Source organism: Moschus berezovskii, chromosome 11, assembly GCF_049115385.1.
Source record: "Moschus berezovskii isolate FMDL1 chromosome 11, NW_MosBer_1.0, whole genome shotgun sequence".
NCBI lineage: Eukaryota > Metazoa > Chordata > Mammalia > Artiodactyla > Moschidae > Moschus > Moschus berezovskii.
Genome location: NC_142470.1, coordinates 94,253,906 through 94,277,197, shown reverse-complemented (window position 1 = coordinate 94,277,197; position 23,292 = coordinate 94,253,906). Strand labels below are relative to the sequence as shown.

Below are 23,292 nucleotides of genomic sequence, written 5' to 3'. Positions count from 1 at the left end.
ACCATCTGGCCTCCTCCCCACTGTGATTCCCAGGGCCATTGCTTTCAGTTTTCAAGAGGATCAACTATGGATTTGCTTAGTAAAGCAAAGGAGAAAAAGAAAGATATAAGCATCTGAATGCAGAGTTCCAAAGAATAGCAAGGAGAGATAAGAAAGCCTTCCTCAGCAATCAGTGCAAAGAAATAGAGGAAAACAACAGAATAGGAAAAACAAGAGATCTCTTCAAGAAAATTAGAGATAACAAGGGAACATTTCATGCAAAGATGGGCTCGATAAAGGACAGAAATGGTATGGACCTAACAGAAGCAGAAGATATTAAGAAGACGTGGCAAGAATACACAGAAGAACTGTACAAAAAAGATCTTCACAATGAAGATAATCACGATGGTGTGATTACTCACCTAGAGCCAGACATCTTGGAATGTGAAGTCAAGTGGGCCTTAGAAAGCATCACTACAAACAAAGTTAGTGGAGGTGATGGAATTCCAATTGAGCTATTTCAAATCCTGAAAGATGATGCTGTGAAAGAGGTGCACTCAATATGCCAGCACATTTGGAAAACTCAGCAGTGGTCACAGGACTGGAAAAGTTCAGTCTTCATTCCAATCCCAAAGAAAGGCAATGCCAAAGAATGCTCAAACTACCGCACAACTGCACTCATCTCACATGCTAGTAAAGTCATGCTCAAAATTCTCCAAGCCAGGCTTCAGCAATATGTGAACCGTGAACTTCCAGATGTTCAAGCAGGTTTTAGAAAAGGCAGAGGCACAGGGGATCAAATTGCCAACATCCGCTGGATCATGGAGAAAGCAAGAGAGTTCCAGAAAAACATCTATTTCTGCTTCATTGACTATGCCAAAGCCTTTGACTGTGTGGATCACGATAAACTGTGGAAAATTCTGAAAGAGATGGGAATACCAGACCACCTGACCTGTCTCTTGAGAAACCTGTATGCAGGTCAGGAAGCAACAGTTAGAACTGGACATGGAACAACAGACTGGTTCCAAATAGGAAAAGGAGTGCGTCAAGGCTGTATATTGTCACCCTGCTTATTTAACTTATATGCAGAGTACATCATGAGGAACGCTGGGCTGGAAGAAGCACAAGCTGGAATCAAGATTGCCGAGAGAAATATCAATAACCTCAGATATAAGGATGACACCACCCTTATGGCAGAAAGTGAAGAGGAACTCAAAAAGCTCTTGATGAACGTGAAAGAGGAGAGTGAAAAGGTTGGCTTGAAGCTCAACATTCAGAAAACAAAGATCATGGCATCTGGTCCCATCACTTCATGGGAAATAGATGGGGAAACAGTGGAAAGTGTCAGACTTTATTTTTTTGGGCTCCAAAATCACTGCGGATGCTGATTGCAGCCAGGAAATTAAAAGACGCTTACTCCTTGGAAGGAAAGTTATGACCAACCTAGATAGTATATTAAAAAGCAGAGACATTACTTTGCCAACAAAGGTCCGTCTAGTCAAGGCTATGGTTTTTCCCGTGGTCATGTATGGATGTGAGAGTTGGACTATAAAGAAAGCTGAGCGTCGAAGAACTGATGCTTTTGAACTGTGGTGCTGGAGAAGACTCTTGAGAATCCCTTGGACTGCAAGGAGATCCAACCAGTCCATTCTAAAGGAGATCAATCTTTGGTGTTCATTGGAAGGACTGACGCTAAAGCTGAAACTCCAATACTTTGGCCACCTCATGCGAGGAGTTGACTCACTGGAAAAGACTCTGATGCTGGGAAAGGTTGGGAGTGGGAGGAGAAGGGGATGACAGAGAATGAGATGGCTGGATGGCATCACCGACTCTGTGGACATGAGTTTGAGTGAACTCTGGGAGTTGGTGATGGACAGGGAGGCCTGGCCTGCGGTGATTCATGGGGTCGCAAAGAGTCGGACACGACTGAACTGAACTGAACTAAGAGGGATAGTGCACGTCAGGGAAGACGCGAGAGGAGACACTTGGTACTGAGGCATGACTTGGGTTGCGGCTCTTTTACATACATTATTTCACTTATTCTTTAGAAGAGCTTGGAGAAGAAGGCATTGTTAGTCTCTTCTTTTGCAGGTAAAGGAGAAACCTGAGGATCAAGGTTATGGGACCTGATGAAGGTTGCCGCCACAAGGTGACTTCAACTGTCCCACACTGTCTCCAGGAGGTGAGAGAGGGGACAGGAGTGGCAGAAGCAGGGGTATCAGAAGGGAACGTAATGGAGGGCCGGTTCTAGTGCATGAGGGGCGATGCAGAGTTAGGAGGGAAAGTCCCTGAATCAAACTGATGGTTTTTTAAAGATATCATGATCCAGAGAAAGATATTCTGGTGGTCTGCTGCAAAGCCATTCTTTCTGGCCCAATGAACTCTGAAAGTCATCTTCATATGCTCACCCCGCCTAGAGAAGTCTGCACTTGAGAAACTTTGAGAGTGGCTTGATTTTTGTTTGTCTGTTTGCCATAAATATTGGTGTGGAGGAGCAAGATCATCAAGGTGAGAAAATGGGCGTGAGAGGTGTCCTTAAGACAGGGCTGCAGATCCTGGATTGTGTCCTTTGAACACAGCTTTTTTTGTTTCTTTGTTTTGTAAATAAATGGACTGCTTACAGAAAGGAGAATGCATTGCTTCGAGGCTTAGACAAGAGATTTAGCCAGAATGTCAGCAAACACTTCTGGAGCTCCTATTACTGTACACAGACGGCATGCCAGACAGATCCAGTCCTCACATGTGAGCAACACGTGTGGAATAGGAGAAGTCCCTGTGGGAATATGCGGCATGGGGACTTGGAGCAAGAGAAGCGAAGGGAAATTCAGGCCGAAACCCGCAGGAGAAAGAGGACACAAAGACCCCAGTGGGTACTAGCGGGACTCAGCAGGTCTCCAGGGGCTCAGGGGGCATCACCTACCAGCAACTCTGGGGGGAAGATGGGTTCCTGGGTGGGATCCAGGGGCATGAACTCCTCTGGGTTGAATAAAGACGGTGAGAGAGTAACCTGCTGGAAAGATAAGGGATATAATGTCTCCTGCATTAAAATGCCCCGTAGGTCTGGCCCAGCCCTCTGTCCAAGCGAGCTCATCCACAGCCCCCAGCAGGCTGAGGTGGGCGTTGGGTTGGGGGAGAGGTAGCTCCCAGGAAGCGGGGACAAAGAGGTTTTGCCAGAGGATGCAGGGCTAAGGTGTGCATTCACCAACTTCACAGTTTGAACATAATGGCTTCCTCTTCCAGCTGCCGCAGCCCAGAGTGCAGAGATAGCCCACTGGCTCCTTTGACCTGAGGTTGGCCCTCAGGCTTCCAGGCTGAGAAAGACCCACTTACCCTGTGGTCTTTCTTCTGGATCATGCAGCAGTTTGGGTTGCTCCCATTTCCTCCACAGCAGCCACCATTCTAGAGAGATGACCTCAAGTATCACACAAAGATATTTGCAAAGAGTTTTCACAGAAGCTAAAGAACCTAGCTTATTACTGTCAAATGACACGTGGGTTTGAAATCCACCCCAGCATCTAGAGGAGCAGCAGATACCGCACCCCCGGCCCCACATCCCACTTGCCTCTGCCCATAGGTAAGGCCTCTGCTTTAGCTACTTTCTCTCATTTGATAAATATAGATTAAATAACTTGAGGATATATAAACAGGATCTCTCCTGGAAGTAGCAAAGAAATTTAAGAAAATTTCTCCATAAAAACTTGGTCCTATTTTATCAAAACGTCTTTTTTGCTCACTTTCCCACTTCAGTACTGCTTCCTGAGGAAGCCTCCCCGAGAGAAATTGCCATTGGTCCTCACAGCACTCATGCCTCTATTTCTAAACCATCAAGTTCTGGGCAGTCTTTGTGGGGCTCCTGCCAAAGATGTCTAGGACCAGAGCTGGGCCAGGGATGTGCCTGACAGCCTCCCACTCCTTATCAGGCACTTCTTGCCAGAAAGCTCACACTCTTTTTCCTCACCATGGACCTGTTCAGGAGGTTATGTACAGGTCTGCTGACTCAACACCTATCAACAGAGGACTTGCTCAAGAGCTCTCAAGGTGCCAATGACGGAGCCCAGACTAGAGCCCAGATTGCTACATCCCGAAACCAATGCACTGAAGGTGGGAAAGGGTGTGTTTACCTGACTGATCTGCCCAAAGGAGGCAGAAGTCTCAGCTCAGGGCCCCAGAAGACACTACAGAATCGTGGCATTCTATGAGAGTGGGAAAACTCCCAGGCTCAGTCCTAGACACATTTCCAGAGCAGCCACATGACTTAGTGACTAAACAACAACACTTTGCCTTTCCCCTCTGTGTTTGGACAGAAAGAAGAGGGCCTCTTCTCATCTCTCTTTTTGGAGAAGGAGTAATGTGGGAGAATACTAGGCCCTGCATACAGTAAGACAACAGCCTTGCTCACCTGGTCCTTGTGGGGAAGGATGTATTTCACAAAAGTATGTTTCACAAATAATTAAAGTACCAGCACATTCTTACTTAGATCTTTTTTCTTAACAAGTCACTGATGTTTTTTATGACCTAAATTGTTGTGATGTACAAGGATGTGTCACTGCCCTCGAGGTCTGCTGAGGTTGGATAAGATTAGGGTTTTCCCCCAGAGAGATTTCCTCTTTCTGGGTGTGTGAATGCTCAGTCTCTCAGTCACGTCTTACTCTTTGCAACCCTATGTACTGTAGCCCACCAGATTCCTCTATGCATGGATTTTTTTCCAGACGAGAATACTGGAATACACTGCCACTTCCTCCTCCAGGGGACCTTCCCAGCCCAGAGACCAAACCTGCACGTCTGACTCTTTGCAACCCTATGTACTGTAGCCCACCAGATTCCTCTATGCATGGGTTTTTTCCAGACAAGAATACTGGAATACACTGCCACTTCCTCCTCCAGGGGACCTTCCCAGCCCAGAGATCAAGCCTGCGTCTCTTGCGTCTCCTGCATTGTCAGGCAGACTCTTTACCACCGTGCCACCTGGAAAGCCCAGGCTAAAATGATTAGGCTCAAGATTATTTTTATGATTCCTCATTTCCTTCTTTGCTATCATTTATTGATGTGAACATGCTGCCTTCCTATAGCATATCTTCCTCACTCTTTTCCAGGATGGCCATGTAAACTAGATAACTGAGTTTGTTAGAACTGTGTGTAAAGTAAGAGTTAAAAGGCTCTGAAGAGGGCCTTGGGGGCGCCAGTGAGTAACGTACATGAGCTTCTGAGCACACTCTGTATGCCAGTCACTTGAGCTACTTAAAGCACCCAGCTCTACTTGACTCTGCTCTACGCTGCCAGGCAGCAGGATTGAGGGAGGTATGGCTATAGAGGGGGCTTAGGAACCATTTCAACAATGATAAAACTTTGACTCTCAGAAGGAGGATACTTTCCAGCTACACCCAAAAGTCTTCTTTTGAGAAACTATGAGGGCTGGTTAGATTATCTTTCTTTGAGAAGCCTCCTATGAAATAAAAACATGGACAAGATTAACAATCCATGGTTCTCAGGGAAGCCTAAGCAGCACATGAAGATTAAATATTGGGTAATGGGAAAAAATGGACCAGCATCATAATTTATGTTGCCAGTTACTGAAAATGTAGGATGTGCCAGGCACTGTTCTAAGAGCTTTACAAGGGGTTCTTTCCACAAGCACTTTAAGGTAGGTATTATTATAATCCCCATTTTAGAAATGAGGAAATTTGCCCAATATCATGTATCAGTTAAGTGATGGAATGGGATTTGAACCCAGGTCTGCAGACTGAATCTAAGCTTTCAATCACTTTCATTTAAATTCATACTTCCTGGTTCCTCAATATCAACAACACTCACCAGGGTTTGCTGTTTCCCATCCTCAGGGGTCCCACCTCCACCCTTTTAGACTATCTGGACACAGTACTCCTTTTTTTGCACTGTACCAACTCTAAGTTCAGTGAAAGACACAGGAGTCTGTGACTCTCCCCTCAACCCAGAATCAAACTGAGATGGGACAGTGTGATAGGAGTTTGAATCAACTTGACCCATTTGGGGAATCAGGTAAAACCTGGGGAGATTAAGCAAAGCAAGGGGGGCGCCAGCTCTCGGTCCTCCTCGCCGCGTGGCGGGTGTGTGCGGCATTTATGTAATCAGTGCCTATTCGCCCCAGCCGGGGTTTCTCCCTCAGTTATATGAAACCTGCAGGGCTTCCCACACTATCTAGAGATCCAATGAGCAGTTTCATAAACCCAGCAGAGTGCCAGCTGCAGAAAGCAGCCCGCACGGCAAGGGAGGAGGGACACAAGTGCTGAGTCAGGCCAGGTTGTTACTAAATGTCATATTCAGCACCTGCACCACGGGCTGAGCATGCCAGACACCAAGGCAGGATGCCAAGCCTGAACGCCCTGTGGGAAGTTTGCTCTTAGGTGGCATGTCTCTTTCAGGAGCCAGCTCTCCAGGCCTTTCCTGGAAGGAAAGTCTCTGTGCTATTGATGAGAACCACCACTTCCCTCCACACCCCAAATAAGAATGGCAGAGCCCAGCGCCCTTGTCAGGTACTTCCAGTTGGCCATCTTCTCTTTCTTCTCTGTAACCCAGAGGCCCTTGGCATCCCTCCCAACTGTGATTCCTGAGTGTTGCTGCTTCAGGAACTGGGCCACTGCTGTCCCAGAGCCCCCACTCACCTTGGCAAAGGTCCGGAAGCCCTGGAGGATGGGTCTGTAGCCTGTACAGCGGCATAAGTTTCCTGTGGGCCAAGGAAAAACCTGCCATGTCACCACTGGCCCCAGGGCAGCTAAGGGGTTTGTGGCTTTGCTCCCAGCTCAGTTAAATGCTCTCTTTTCATATTCTATTTTCTTTACTTGAAATGATCCTCCTCTTGTACCCCTGACTTCCAAACATCTACCACTTCTTCCAGGAAGCCTTCCTAGAATGCTTAGACTGAATCAATTGCCCCCCTAAGTCCTCCCATGGTGACACCTATTCAAAGCTTTATCAGAGAGCTTATCAAACTACAGTATAAACTCTCTTCCCCTTCAGAACATGGACTCCTTGAGAAGAGGGACTGTCTTCCATTCCTGTGTCCTTGTACCCTGTCTAGTGCCTGACATATGACCGGATTCATATAACTGACTGTAATCAATGATGCACTGAAAGAAACTGAATGGATGGGAAGCCTTCTCTATTCAATTCAGAGGAAGAGATATCAGGTCCAGCGACCTGGGCCCATTCACAGAAGGCAAAGTGGGGGGCCAGTCCCTGCCCAAGTCTCAGAATCAGGGCCACCTTCCTCATACATGGCCCTTGCCCCATGGAACCCTGCTCTGGGGAAGCTGCCATGGCAGATGCCATGTCATTGGCTTCTGTGCAGTTCCCAGATGATCTCCCGCACCAGCCACTCAGTGTCACCCTTCCCAGCACAGAGTGGGGTCAGGAAGACAGCGCAGGAAGATGGACACTAAGGCAAGAGAGCCCAGAAAGTCTTCAAACCAGCCAAGTGTCCTTCAAATTAAGAAAGGGCCACTCTCCCAGCAAATCTTAGCTGCCATGATGGGGTAGCCTGAGCCTTTCCCTCAAGAGTGCCTGGAACTCCTAGTTCTCTCCTGGCTTCCACTCTGCCCCTGCCCTGCCCTCCTCAGAAACCCACTTGCCCCTTTCCTCCTGGGCCCTGCACAAGGCCCATACCTTGGAAAGCATCCTCGATTTCTTCAACAGTGGGCTCGGGCTGATTCCGAAGCAGCGTGTACATGCTCATGACGATGCCAGGGGTGCAGAACCCGCACTGAGAGCCGTGACTTTTGGCGATTCTCTCCTAAAAGGGGCAGATGATATAGACACCTGTGTTGGCAGAACCCCTGCCAGGCTCCCTACGTGACTCAACTGAAGACAGCCCACGTTGACAGTCTCCACTGCCAAAGTCAAATCCTAGTGTCCCCACTTACCAGCTGTGACCTTGGCCAGGTTACCAAGCCTCCCTAAACCTTGTCCATTCGTTTAGCACTACCCTAGCACTTAGCTCCAGAGCTGTGCTGAGAATTCAGTGAGATCATTCATGTCAAACTCTCAGCCATCACACCTGGCACAGAGTAGGGAGTCAACCAATGGCAGTTATTAATAGGACACCCCCTCAAAGAACAGCGACAGTTAGAACCATTCTCTTCACTAAAGACAGAGGAGGAAGATTTAAGATTAAGGGATGTGTGTAAGATCACATGTGGGGAATGCAAGAACTGTGTCAGGTTCTTTTAACTACGCTACCCCACGATCCAAAATCAACCAAATGAATGCAATTTATTCCAAATTAGAGCGTCTCTGTATTCTTAAGTGAAGGCAATTCTTGAGGTCCAAGGATGGAGACTTAAGAATTGGGGAATGTGTGCTATGCTGCTACTGCTGCTGCTAAGTCACTTCAGTCGTGTCCGACTCTGTGTAACCCCATAGACAGAAGACCACCAGGCTCTGCCCTCCCTGGGATTCTCCAGGCAAGAACACTGGAGTGGGTTGCCATTTCCTTCTCCAATGTGTGAAAGTGAAAAGTGAAAGTGAAGTCGCTCAGTCATGTCTGAGCCCTAGCGACCCCACGGACTGCAGCTTACCAGGCTCCTCCATCCATGGGACTTTCCAGGCAAGAGTACTGGAGTGGCTTGCCATTGCCTTCTCCGATGTGTGCTATAGAATTCACTAAAAGCATTGAATGTCACAGAATTTTCATTCAGACCTGCCAGATCTTTATTACAACGAAATTCTGCTCATCTACATTATTTTTTCATCTCTTGGGAATCTCTCTTGGAATGTACGTCAGGCAAAATTGCTAGAATATTGTATCACCAGCACTTATCATGGACAGTCTTTCTCAGAAATATTTACTGAGAACCTATTATGTGCCAGGCATAGTATATCCCCTGGGGATGGAACATGTAGAAGAGAGATGAAGTCCCTGGTCTCACGAAGCTCACATCCTTGTGGGAGAAATGCTGACAAAAATAAAGAAGAAAATTCGAGGTGGAGGTTGGTGCTATATAGAGAATTAGTACAAGATGACATGACTCAGAGTGACTAGTGGCTATTTGGAGTGATCAGAAAAGTCATTCTGATAAAGCAACTTTTAAGGGGAACGTCATGCTGTGATTCATGGGGTCGCAAAGAGTCGGACACGACTGAGCGACTGAACTGAACTGAACTGAAGGTGAACTTGATTTGGAACAAGGAAGTGAGTAACCCAGGCAGAAGGAACAGTGAGTGAAAAGGCTCTGAGCACAGACAGTGCGAAAATCTGCTGAAAGGCCAGGACAGGTGGAACCCTGGGACATGCTGTGATTGAGATGTCAGAGATGTCAGCCAGGGGAACAGGAAGCAGCCAGAGCCTGCAGCTCTTCACAGCCAGGATTAGGGATCCTGACTGTGATGACGGGAAGACTTTGGGGGAATTTCAGCAGGGTTTGATATGATCGAATTTGTGTTTTTAAAGAATCACTTTAGCTGTTGAATAGAGAATGGCTGTGGGGGCAAGAGAAGACACAGGGGATCATGACACTGACGTGGCCTAGGCGGGAGGGGATGTGACTTGGACGAAACAGTAGTAGGGGAGACAGAGAAACAAATGAAGATTTCATTGTAAAGTCTGGAGGTAGAGTAGCTATTACTTCTGGATGGACTGGGTATGGGGACTGAAAACATCACAGGGGACTCCTAGATTTTTGTCGTGAGCAATTGGGTGGATGCTTTGCCATTGACTCAGATGGAGGAAGACCAGGGGAGAACGAAGTTGGGGGGAAATAGAGTTTTTGTAAAGTTTGAGATCAGACATCCATCTAGTGATTCAAGTAGGCAGCTGGAAATCGGAGTCTGATCTCTGAGGAGAGGTCGAACCTGAAGATATGGAGATGGCCTTAAACTCATGTTGGAGAGTGTGAAGATGGAGAAGGGACTGGCCCAGGCCAGTGTGAAGATGGAGAAGGGACTGGCCCAGGCCAGAGCCCAGGGCGCTGCAGCGATTAGGGACTGAGCCGAGGAGGAGCTGCTCATGGTTCCAGCACGGAGGGAGGGGGAAGATGTGGAGTCGTAGAATCCCAGAGGAAAACATAAACGGACAAGGGAAAGCGGAATCTAAGCTTATCTGGAGCCAAAAGAAGTGCATCGGGATTAAGGCTCCTTGGAAGGAAAGTTATGACCAACCTTGATAGTATATTAAAAACCAGAGACATTACTTTGCCAACCAAGGTCCGTCTAGTCAAGGCAATGGTTTTTCCCGTGGTCATGTATGGATGTGAGAGTTGGACTGTGAAGAAGGCTGACCGCCGAAGAATCGATGCTTTTGAACTGTGGTGTTGGAGAAGACTCTTGAGAGTCCCTTATACTGCAAGGAGATCCAACCAGTCCATTCTAGAGGAGATCAATCCTGGATGTTCATTGGAGGGACTGATGCTAAAGCTGAAACTGCAATACTTTGGCCACCTCATGCGATGAGTTGACTCACTGGAAAAGACTCTGATGCTGGGAAAGGTTGGGGGCGGGAGGAGAAGGGGACGACGGAGAATGAGATGGCTGGATGGCATCACCGACTCTGTGGACATGAGTTTGAGTGTACTCCGGGAGTTGGTGATGGACAGGGAGGCCTGGCGTGCTGTGATTCATGGGGTCGCGGAGAGTCGGACACGACTGAGCGACTGAACTGAACTGAACTGAACAATTGGAAAGGGAGGGCTTGCCCCTGATTCTAGGGATGTGATCCCTGTGTTTAAATAGTTCATTCTTTCTTTCGTCTATTTGTTTCAAAGTAAATTACAAGCCCTCATTAACCCTCCAGCTGCTGCAAGTTGGACAAGTTTAGTAACCTGACACTTTCCTGCCTAGGAAGTGAAGCCACACAGGTGACGTAATACCACCTCACCCCACTCTGACCCCACATGACTGGTCCAAGATGCTCCCTCTGGGGGTACAATTAGCTTGCTCATCTGGCATCCCTGGCTCCAGGATTCATGTCAGGGACCCACAGAAGGCAAGATCCGAATGATGTGGTAAGGGAATATTAAGAAAAGGGTCTGGCTCAGACACCTTCTGTGATTACACCCTCCCAAAGACCTCCTGCCTCAGTTAGACACGAGCACTGGGAATAGCGGCCCTTCCTTCCCCTGCGCTCTGCTCCCATGTGGGCCCTCTTCCACCTAGCCTACAAACATCCTTTCTCACTCCACAGAACCCTGACTACTGCCCACTCTTGCCCAAAGAGTTCCCAATCTCAGCCCATCATCAGGTGCCTGATACCATCAGGGAGAAAGCCTTGGTCAGACACCCATGTGTCTCTGACTCAGCCCTTGCTAACCGAGATTTCATCGAGCCTGTGTCTGGGTGGGAGGCGAGAGGTGCGGTGGAATTCCTGTGGGAGGGAGCAGGGAGTAGGCGGGCTTTTGATCAGAGGCACACAGCATTTGGAATCTTCAATCTGAGAAAGGAGGGCCTTCCTAAGCACACTTGGGCACAGAAGGGAAGGCCCTCTGCCCCTCCTCCCCCCAGCTCTGATACAGCTAGACCTCCAGCCACTGGATCCAGTTGATCTCTTGGTTCCCACCGGGCCATGCAATGTCACCAGCCACTCAAACACAGGAGGGAGTCTCAGGCTCGGGTGTCTCCTCTTTCCACCTCACAGCTAGCCCCTAGCCTCCACAAGGAATTGAGGGGGGCGGCTGGCCAGAATGCCTCCTTGGCTCAGGCTGCTATCCTCATCCCAACAATCCAGAGCAAGTCTGCAGCCTTGGTAAGAGCCTCTGGTTACCTGCACAGGATGCAGCCTCGTCTTGGTGCTTCCAATTCCTTCCACAGTCGTCACAGCCACATGGTGCAAGGAGCAGATGGGGGCCAGGCAGGCATTGGCAGAAAAGTGGCTGGAACCCCAGGTTAAGGTCATCCCATTGACCATTCAGGCCATCAGAGCGGACCCGAGTGCAGGGTCTGGGAGATTCCTGATGCTTGTGTCACTTCTCCTCACTCTACATTATGTTCTCTTTGCCACAGGCATCCTCATCTCTCCACCCAAGCCAGGGCCCAAGCCCTTCCAGGGTCCTGTGGGGTCACACACGGGTGCACCCCAGGCCTCTGGGCTGGAGCATGGAAGCCAGGGGCACTTTCAGCTGCCTCTTACTCAGGTAGATCCTGGAGGCTGAGTTAAGAGGACGCCTCTGGGAGGTCCCAAGTCTAATGCATCCCCTTTTCTCTATGTGCTTAGTCACTCAGTCATGTGATCCCATGGACTGTAGCCCGCCAGGCTACTCTGTCCATGGGGATTCTCCAGACAAGAATACTGGAGTGGGCTGCCATGCCCTCCTCTAAGGAATCTTCCCAACCCAGGGATCAAACCCAAGTCTCCTGCACTGCAAGCAGATTCTTTACTGTCTGAGCCACCAGGGAAGCCTAAGAATACCAAAATGGGTAGCCTATCAGGGGGCTTCCCTGGTGGCTCAGAGGTTAAAGCATCTGCCTCCAATGCGGGAGACCCGGGTTCGATCCTTGGGTCGGGAAGATCCCCTGGAGAAGGAAACGGTAACCCACTCCAGTATTCTTGCCTGGAGAATCCCATGGACGGAGAAGCCTGGTAGGCTACAGTCCACGGGGTAGCATAGAGTAGGACACGACTGAGCAACAGAATGGAATGGATGGATCCCTTCTCCAGGAGATCTTCCCAATCCAGGAATCAAACTGCATTTCAGGAAGATTCTTTACCAGCTGAGCTACTAGGGGAGCCCTTAGCCACTTCAATTTCAGAACCTCCTGTCACTTTTGCTTCTCTGCTTTCACTCACCTCCATTTCTCCCGTTCATCTGTGCAGAGAGGGAGGCAAAAACCCCCAGGTGAACAGCCGTTAGAGCTTCCCCACCTCCATCCTTTTACTCATCTGTCACTCACTCATGCAAACAACAGTTACTGAGGGCCAACCTTATACCAGGCACCCTGCTGAGGGCTGAGGAAATAAAGGTGAATCAGACAAAACTTCTGTCCTTTAATAGCTTGCCTACAACTCAGGAAAGCAGAACCAGTGTGAAGATGCAGTTTAAATATCTTATGATAAGGGTTGCAGGACGGCTGTGCACATGGCACCAAAGAACCAGCACAAAGGGCTCCTAACCCAATCTTAGGAGGTCAAGGAAGCCTTCCTGGAGGAAGTGATATTTTGCTCAGTCTTAAGGTGTTAATAAGAGTTAGTCAAGTAAAGAAGTCCTTGAAAAAAGGACATTCATGATGGGAAACAGCTTGTGCAAAGACTAAGAAACAAGTGGACATGGAGCACTGGTGGTTCATAACTGTTTCTGCATGAGCGGAGTGCTGGACCCACGGAGAGAAATAAAACTGGAGAGGAAGGGTGGGGCAAACTGAAAGACCTCACATGTTGAGCAAAAAAATTGGACTTTGACTGGGGGCAATGGAGGCCTATTGAAGGATTTCATGGGATGTGAAATGAGTCTGAATTTTAGAAAGCTCACTTTATCAGCAGTGGAGAATCTTGTCCATATTTAAAAGCCAGGAAGATGCTCCCTAAGACATCATTCTATTATATCCCTGGTCATGATCAAAGCCTATTCAGGAACACAGGGCTTTACCCACATGTGTGCATACACATACAGACAGACACACACATGCACACAGATACACACAGACAGACCGTCACTCAAAAGCCGACCCCTGCATCCTAGTCCCCAAAGGCAATCAGCCAGCAAGCAAAGGATACATGATCTTGTCTTGGAGACGATCATACTTGGAGAGCATCACTGTACAAGCCCCACAGCCCCCTTTTCCACAGCCCAGCTTGGTTCCTCTCAGCCCCACTGGAAGGTCAAGGGTTAAGGAATATGAACTCAAAGAAAGAAGTCTTTGTTGGGCTGCTGGGAAATGCCTGGGCTGAGCTTCAAGTGAAGAGCCATCCATCCACACACAGGCTCAGGGCCCTCAGCCCGGGAGGCAGCAGGTCCAAACAGCCTCCCATTCAGAGAGGCTGACCTGCAACCTGGGGAGGCAGGGATGGGGCCAGCTCCACTTGCAGAGGAGGAAAGGCCCTGGCACCCATGTGTCATCCCCTGGGACTGGAGCTCCACTGCTCTCTAGACCTGGAGATCTTCTTGGGATCACAGTATTCTAGGTGTGGTCTTAACCGGCCCCCGAACTGGTGGGCTCACTGGGCAGGTGAATCAGGTGCCTCAAAGATGGAGCATGTGGAGCAATCCTCACATCACCCCAGCTGGGCATGCAATGAAGCCACTCAGACCAGTATGGGACTTGCTGAGTTCAGCTTCCCTCATTTCCTTGCCAAACCTCTTGGACTAATGAAGTCCAGGGACCAGAATTAGAGCTGGATTAAGGGCTTCTGAATATCCATCCCATAGGATATGTGAAAGGAAATTAAAATGAAGATATTTTTGAGGTCAAAAGCCAATATTAGAGACATCTCTTACATCCTGGGAGAAATTAAGAGTGATACTTTTTGAAGTTTGAAAAGTGCCTAATTAATAGGCCGCTTTGGAGAACAGCAATTATGGTGGCCTCTTTCCCATGGGACACACAAGCTCCACTGCTGCTTCTCCCTCAGGCCCCAGGCCTCCAAGCCTTTCAGCTTCCTGCTGAAGATGGAGAGCTGAGTATCTTATCTCCTGCTTATTTCCCTAATTTTAAGATAAAGTTAATAACTAACAATGATAGATCATCTCCTACTTGGAAAGCACCCATACCCATGTTTGATGTTCACAATAATTAGGTCAGCAGGTAGGGCAGGAACTGCTATAAGAAACAGTGAAATGAAAGAAAGAAAGAAAGGAGGGAGGGAGGGAGGGAAGGAAAGCAGGAGGACAGACTGAGACCCAAGACGTATGTGAGCCCTGCAAGGTAACAGTCAGTCAGTTTGAGTGTTAGGACCCAAACACAGTCCTCTGACTCTGGATTTGGGGCCTCCTCCACCATGCTGCTGCCTCTTTTAAGGTACAGCTGAAGAGGGCTGTCTAGATCTAGAATTTTTCCTTTCACTAGTCTAGACCTATGAGATCAGCAGTTGAGATCACTCTAGGGGCTCATGAGGATGAAAAGAAGCAACCCAAAGTAGTCTAGAGGTCTTCTGCTAGCCTGGGGATCTTTCTGGAAGCCAAGGTAGAAGTCAAGGTTAGAGTCTTCTCTTTTGCTTGGAACTCTGACAAATAAATTCTTAACACAGGGAGCCACAAGGACTTCATATTTACATGAAGCCATCTTTCAGCGTTGGATTTTTTTTTTTTTAGATTTGGCATTTGAACCAACCAATGCTCTGATCAGGAACTTCTGAGCCTGCTGGGTCTTCACAACCTTACTAGAAAACTAAAACTGATGCCAACAATCTAAGAATGAGCCTCTCTTCCCAGGCTGCCTAGGTAGATGGGCTGGAAATGGAGTTTCATGCAGTTCCCTGATCGTACTGAGTGACTCTGCTTCTACAAACACCATCAGGTCCATGTGCTGTGAATCTCTAGACCTGCCCCGTCCAGCTAAAAAATCCAGGACAAAGTACACTAGAGCCAGCCACTCTCTGATAGGAGGTGAAAGAGCAAGAGGGAAGGCCATGGATTCCAGGCTCGCTTCTGTGGGTGTTGAGACACCTTTTTGGTGTTCCAAAATACATCACTGGAAAGAGTCATGAGACATCCCCACCTCTGGGAGCCACAGGGGTTTGTTGACAGAGGTCAGGATGGGCATCACTCTATAGCAGACCCCTAGAAAGTTTCCAGTGGTGGATGGGAGGTTCAGACCGTGGCGCTGGACTTCAGTCCAGGTCTCCCAGCATGTGTGCAGAAAACGTGAGGTGGGGGAGGCAGGTGCCTGAATACATCCAGCCTCACTTCCTCCTCTGTCAAAGGGATCACTGTGGAGTCAGTGAGACAGCTCACACAAATCTCCCGAACTCTGCCTGTACATGGTCAGTGCTCATTAGATGTTAGCTCCTATCGTCTTTACTGTTGTTTTTGTTCCAGGGTCTCAGAATCCTTTTCTACTATGAAAGAACAAAAGGGATGCAGGATCTTACAGAAGCCCTCCCCACACTGGGGGCAGAGCAACACCCCAACCCTCAGGAGTCCCACACCCCATGCTTCCCAGCACCTGCCATTCCCACAGTGGATGGTGCCTCTACATGATTCCCACCTCAGGCATCCCTTTCCCCCAGAATACCCACTCCTCTGACTTCCCCTTTCCCTTTGCAGAGCTTGAAAGCCTTCATGGGAAGCTCATTCCTGCATTAACAAAGGTCTGCTGAGGCAGGCCTCCACCCCACACTCATTCTTCCTGGTGGGGAAGAGAAAGGCCGTGAAACTGGTCAGGGCTAAGGAGGGCCTTTTGGTGCTGTTTGTTTTATAGGCCCAGGATTAAACCTAAGCGTTACTGTAGTCTTAAATGCAAGAGACCTTGAAGAATATCAAGGACAACATTCTTACTTGGCAGCTGAGAATTTCAGACCCACAGAGTTCAAATGACTTCCCGGGGTCAGACAGCTGCCAAGTGACAGAGCTGTGGCTAAAATGCAGAGATCCAGATCCCTAATCCAACGCTCTTTTCTCTGTACTCCATGGCCTCCAGACCAGTTACTAGCAAATGGCCTAAGGCCCAGAGAATGAGTCCCCAGTGGCCCCTCTCCCTCATCCTCACTCTAAAGTCAGGATACACTTTCTTCTCAGGTAGGCCAAAAGGGTTGTTTCTGGATCTGCATTTTTCTCCACCACCTATAAAAACAAAGATGAAAGAAAACGGTATCAAACATACTTAGCCATTGTCTCACCCAAGAATTTGCAGTTAATGGAGGTGTGTTAAACATATCATGAAAATGAAGGTGCTTTTCTTGACCATTCCATAAGGTGAACATATTAGCTGCAAGCCAAATTGTGTGCAAGCTAACACCCTGCAGTTCTAAAATTCTGTATTCATGCTCGGCTCTGGACCTGTGAGAGAGCATGTAGGTGTGGCATCTGCCATGCTGGGCTGATCAAGGCAAAGTCCCCGTTAAGTTAAGCATGTCATTTCATTTCCAGCTGCTGGATAACATCTGTGTATGCCAGGGACAGACCTCTGGCTTTGCCTCCTGGAGAATAGACCCTTAGTCAGTAGATGGCCAGTTGGTCGGCCTGTAATAACAGCAGAGTATTGTCTGAGTTGGGTTATCACAATCAGCAACACTAACACAGGTCAAAAATGGAGGAAAAGTCTCAAACCAAAAGCCCATGAACAGAATGTTCAATGAGATAGAAAGTTTGTCTTACAAAGTGCAGTGCCAGGTCCTGATGGAAATCATCGAAGGAAATCTGTAAAAATCTGTTTCACTTCTCCTCTTGCATCATCAAGCACAATAGGGTTTAGATGATTGGGGTGGTTAAGGGGAGGGCATGTGTCATAAGGGGCTTCCCAGGTGGCACTAGTGGTAAAGAACCTGCCTGCCAATGCAGGAGACATAAGAGATGCTGGTTCGATCCCTGGGTCAGGAAGATCCCCTGAAGGAGGGCATGGCAACCCACTCCAGTATTGCTGCCTGGAGAATCCCATGGACAGAGAAACCTGGCATGCTAGAGTTCATAGGGTCACAAAGAGTCAGACACAACTGAAGCGACTTAGCATACATACACATACACACAGACATATGAGAAGAGTTCCTTTAGAGAAAGCTGTACTAGGAGTCCCACATGTTCCTGAATTATGAGGAGAAGGTATCTGAAATTAAATGACCCTTGCTCCTTGGAAGAAAAGCTATGATAAACCTAGACAGAGTATTAAAAAACAGAGACATCACTTTGCCGACAAAGGTCTGTACAGTCAAAGCTATGGTTTTTCCAGTAGTCATGTATAAATGTGAGAGTGGGACCATAAAGGAGGCTGAGTGCCAAAGAATTGATGCTTTTGAACTGTGGTCTTAGAGAAGACTCTTGAGAGTCCCTTGGACTGCAAGGAGATCAAACCAGTCAAGTGTAAAGGAAACTAACCCTGAATAGTCATTGGCAAGACTGATGCTGAAGCTGAAGCTCCAATACTTTGGCCACCTGATATAAAGAGCCAACTCATTGGAAAAGACCCTGATGCTGGGAAAGATTGAGGGCATGAAGAGAAGGGGGCAACAGAAGATGAGACAGTGGTTGGATGGCATCATCAACTCAATGGGCATGAACTTGTGCAAACTCTGGGACATAGTGGCGAACAGAGGAGCCTGGCACGCTGCAGTCCGTAAGGTCACAAAGAGTCGGAGATGAGTTAGAGACTGAACAATAACAGCAACAAAAACAGACTTGAGAACTAAGTGCAAGGCATGGTCCTGGGTCCTGCGATTGTGGAGAGAAAGCTATAAATCACATTTTTAGGGAAATTGGAATAATGCTACATAAAGCCTTTAGATTAGATAATAATGATATAGTAACACTAGATTTCCTGACTTTTATAAATAGATTGTGGGTGTTCATTGGAAGGACTGATGCTAAAGCTGAAACTCCAATACTTTGGCCACCTCATGCGACGAGTTGACTCACTGGTAAAGAGTCTGATGCTGGGAGGGATTGGGGGCGGGAGGAGACGGGGACAACAGAGAATGAGATGGCTGGATGGCATCACCGACTCGATGGACATGAGTTTGAGTGAACTCCAGGAGTTGGTGATGGACAGGGAGGCCTGGCCTGCGGTGATTCATGGGGTCGCAGAGAGTCGGACATGACTGAGCAACTGAACTGAACTGAACTGACTGACGTAAGAATACCCGTATTCTTAGTTTAAGGGAGAAAGAAGTATGATATCTGAAATTTATCCTCAAGGGTTCATAAAGAAAATTTTATACTTTATATGTTCATTCCAATTAATCACATATTTAAATATATAAAATTATGTACTTATAGATCTACTTATCTATGTATCTATATATCATTTTATTGGCATTCATTTAGCAAGCATTTCTTTGTATTCTTCTTGCCACTTCCTTTTAAGTTTAACTTTTTTTTAAAGTTTGACTTTTAAAGTTCAAAGTTTGAAAAATAAATTTCTTTAGTAGAGGATTTCTCAGGGTTTTGACATCCATCCATTCATCCTTTCCACATTAATTGGGCACCTACTATGTGCCAACAAAATGGTCTAAGAATATCTAAGAAGAGCATCTTGTGGGGATACTTGTCTTTGAAATATGTTTTGGAATATGGTAATTTACCTGATCACAGTCCACTTTGCCAGCCTGTTCATTAGCTCCCAAATGGTAAATACCTGGTCTTGGAGACTGTGCTCCTCTCCTGCATGTGTGTCCCATAGGCTCAGGCCTGGGAGGAGCTTGTTAGTGTTGATAACAAGGCGGGTAGGTGGGTAAGTGAATGAGTGTTGACTTATCACTGACTGTTGCTTCTCGTGGACGTCACTCCTGGACACTTTCAGCTGCACCCTCTATGCAAAATTTTCTAGACTTCTCCAGGGGTCAGCATCTCCACTAACCAGAGAGGGACTGTTTGAATAACAAGAATCCAGCACCCCCCTCCACCGACCACCAGGAACAGAGATGCAGACATAGAGAATGGACTTGTGGATACAGCGGAGGAAGGAGAGGGTGGGACAGATTGGGACAGTAACGCTGACGTGTGCGCACTGCCATATGTGAGGCAGATAGCTGGTGGGAAGCAGGTGTACAGTACAGGGAGCTCAGCTCAGTGCTCCATAATGACCTAGATGGGTGGGGTGGCAGTTGGGGGAGAGGCTCAAGAAGGAGGGGATATATGTATCCTTATAGCTGATTTGCGTTGTCATATAGCAGAAACCAACACGACATTGTAAAGCAATTATCCTCCTATTAAAAAAGACTCTGATGCTGGGAAAGGTTGGGGGCGGGAGGAGAAGGGGATGATGGAGAATGAGATGGCTGGATGGCATCACTGACTCTGTGGACATGAGTTTGAGTGTACTCCGGGAGTTGGTGATGGACAGGGGGACATGGCGTGCTGTGATTCATGGGGTCATGGAGAGTCGGACACGACTGAGCGACTGAACTGAACTGAACTGAAGAAAAAAAAAGAATCCAGCCGAAAGCATGATCACTGCAGTGATACCAAGATATTGGGCAGCTCTTTCCCTTTGACTCTGACTTTAAATCAGAGGAAGTGGAAGCCATAGTCACCAAGGCCTGTCACCACCACAGAAGGCTCTGGAGGTATTTGATCATTTGTATCTCACACCCACTCCAGGACCACAGCGAGTGAAGACAAGAGTCCTAGACAGTGGTCTGAAACAGGAAGAGGAGGAAGTGCATATTTAAGAGTGAGTCAGCAAGTTCCATCAGCTTCTTTGGTAACCTCCTTGCACAATGTCTGGTAAAGAAAGATCTAGGACATCTTGGGAATAGAATTGGGAAGAAACAGCTGCCTCTATTTGACTGGGAATTCCTTGGTTGGTCCAGTTTTTACAGCACTGTTTTCACCTCATCACTCCTCGCCTTGCCTCACCACCTTTCCAGCAGATTCTCAAAAGTCCACGTTTACAAAATTAAATGAGCCAATACTCATCACAGAAACTGGCGGTAGTAGAAGTTTCAAGAGATGGTAGGGTTTGATGCAATAATACCATCTGAAAGTTTTTAAATTGCTTTCCTAAGGTGAAAATAAAATACATGGGGAAACAATTTTCAACAAACCCGACTGACCTTGAAATGCTGCTTTCTAGATTGTGTGCATCACAGCAACCAGCCCCAAAGAAAGAACCTTGCACTGTCACACATGAGTTGATGGCTTCATAAATCATCAAACCTTTGAGTTAAGTCACTGAATCCAGCTGTTCACCCATTACAAAGATCACTTAGAAAAATGCCACAGAAGATGCCTCTGTGTAAGTAATATGTGAAGAAAATCTATTCGGCAACTGTTTCTTAAATCTCTCCAAAGTAACTGCTGCTTGTGACAGCATTGTTGGAATTCTTGGCTGCAGAAATCTTACAACCACGAATGTGGAAGCTTTGCCCTACCTCTTAGTTTGCTGTCAGAGGCCAACCCTGAAAGGAAGTCAACACAGAGAAACCACTCTGCACCCTGAAGAGCATGGGTGACCTCCTTCCCCAGGGCCACCTGCTAATACCACTGAAACTGAACCCTTGGAAGCCCCTTGCATTGCAGCAGCTCACTGCATTCCCCCGCTAGTCACCCAAACACACCCTGACAACTCAAGCACTAGTAGCATTTTAATTCTTGAAAACTGCCTCCAAAGTCGCCTAGCTTCTCAACTTAAAATTGGCAATATTGCGAAACAAAATTGCTCTGACTCCTGGGTTTGGTCCTCACTCATAAAATCCACATGGCTATTCACAATGTGCAACCACAGCTACCCTTTTACTGTCCATTTCATTCACAATCAGGGAGCTGAAGGGAGCACTTCAGCACCGGTGGAGGGAGGGCAAGTGGAGACAATGTGACATGCTTACAGCTCTCTCCAATGCATTAAAATTTGCAAAGATTCTTACCCTTCTGGTGCTGCAAGGACTGGTACCCATGTCATAAGACCCTCCTCTGTCCCATTCCATCCCCGCTTTTCCTAGGTCCTTATGAACACTGGTGAAGTTGATCCAGGTGGGCAATTTTTATCAAAGTAAGAGGTTTGCAATATTTATACACATAACCAAGAGTGGGGTGGGGGACCCATGCCCTTTAGGAAACAAGAATTGTGACTTGCCACAAGATGTCAGTATATGTCCTAACGCAAGTTAGCTGTTACACTAATATGGATGAAATTTCAGAATCAAAGCCGTGTACACATTATACCCTGAGATTAGCAAGAAAACATATTCCTGTTCCTTTTCTCAGTAAAGAGAGCAACAAAAACCTTAGGATACATTTGATTAAACACCGAAATAGAGCTGGGGTGGGTGACCTCCAATCTCACTGAGAATCCTGTCCACCTTTCTCAGCTTGGTGCCAGCATCTCTACAGGCTGGGAGTGCAGGGGAGGGGAGTGCTCACATATACCCTTCTTCTCTCTTCCCTCCCCATCACTCCTCTGCCCAATGATACCCCAATTTCAGGAATAGCTTTGAAGGAAGAGAAAGAGAGAAGGTGAACGAGCAAGTGAGAACCCAAAATAGAGAGGGCAAACATCTCTCCCAGGGATCAGGGAAATCAGAGGAAAAGTCAGCTTCTGCTTACCTTTTTGCCATTCACAAAGAAAACCAATTCATCTGCTGTCATTGTCAACGGGTTGGGGGTTCCCGAACTCCAGGTACCTCACGCCCGAGAGGCACTGCCAGTTGTCACTGCCCTGCAACTTGACAAATACACCTTCCCCCAAAAAGAAATTAAGTCAGCCAATGGGAGGGACCAAGCTTAGAGCTTTGGGGCACAGAGAGTTCTTGGCACAAGCCACCAGTTTACATAATCAAGGAAAATGCAAACAACCATACACAGCAAATCACATCCCCAACACTTGTGTCCAAGAGCACAGAGGAAGACGTAGTGGATATAGCCTTGGTGCTAGATGACCGTGTGTCTTAGGCATCACCCTCATGGAGCCTGCTTCATCCCCCTACTTGAAGACAGAGAAGGGGGAGGGGCCCTGTTCATAGTCACAGTCATAGCAATAGAGGTGAGTCACATCCTCCAAGTCCACACTTGTCATCTCGCCATTTGGTTAAAGATACCCAGACTCAGCACTTAACAGGCAGGACTCATTCTCCCACAGCCTGGAGGAGTCTGGAGTCACCAGAGGCAGAGTCCAGTGCTTCAGTTGCAAACTCTGGCATTTGACTCCAGCAGGCCTCTCCTCACTTTCAGGACTCAGTGATTTTCATCTGTAAATGGGCAAATGAACGATATCAAGAGCAAAAGGCTGAGGGCTAGATGGTGTATTTGGGAAGTGCTTTATAAAGTGGCAAACAACCTAATTTTTTTTTCTGTTGCAAATGTATTCTCAACAGCACAATAAAAATAATCCTCATAACAAACCAGTTTTGAAGTTTCCCTTTTGCTTCTCTCAGTGAAACACCATGGATTAAACTGTCAGAATAACTCATAAACATATTTTAAAATACCGCAGCAAATAAAATGTGCCTATCTCATAGTCATAGGCCAAATTAACACAGAGCTGAAAACCTCCCCCATCCAGTCTCCATTAACTCCTAGTATAAACACACATGCATATCACCTACCTGACCCCACCAATGTGTTCTAAAGTCCAGCACCCCAGTGCCCCTCCCAGCTCTCTGTCTCTCTGACACACGCACATGCACACCAGCATTCTCTCTGGTCTTCTACTCAGCTAGCCTCTCTGAGGTAGGTCACTTTCCCTATACCCCTTGAAGGATATAAGGAGGGAGGAAAGCAGATGTGCCTGGTACAGAAATAACAGAGAAACCGACGCTGGCAGGACAGCCAC

General features: G+C 47.5%; 1 protein-coding gene across 6 annotated transcripts in view; it reads right to left on the bottom strand.

The window, feature by feature from the left end:
- The window catches only part of XDH (xanthine dehydrogenase), a 64,706-nt gene extending 42,293 nt beyond the window's left edge, over positions 1 to 22,413 (bottom strand). For 3 of the 6 annotated variants that reach the window (XR_008682490.2, XM_055400376.2, XM_055400378.2), the window contains exons 1-8: positions 22,068 to 22,413; positions 16,598 to 16,655; positions 13,652 to 13,748; positions 11,705 to 11,813; positions 7,618 to 7,744; positions 6,618 to 6,679; positions 3,310 to 3,378; positions 2,900 to 2,989 (exon numbers count right to left, since the gene is read on the bottom strand). Coding sequence is in view for 5 of the 6 variants with exons in the window: in XM_055400376.2 (XP_055256351.2) it covers positions 2,900 to 2,989; positions 3,310 to 3,378; positions 6,618 to 6,679; positions 7,618 to 7,744; positions 11,705 to 11,813; positions 13,652 to 13,748; positions 16,598 to 16,655; positions 22,068 to 22,109 (654 nt within the window). In the remaining variant the exon portion in view is untranslated. The remainder of the gene's footprint in view (positions 1 to 2,899; positions 2,990 to 3,309; positions 3,379 to 6,617; positions 6,680 to 7,617; positions 7,745 to 11,704; positions 11,814 to 13,651; positions 13,749 to 16,597; positions 16,656 to 22,067) is intronic. The other 3 variants (XM_055400377.2, XM_088841563.1, XM_055400379.2) reach the window with 2 other exon arrangements.
- Between the last annotated feature and the right edge of the window lie 879 nt (positions 22,414 to 23,292).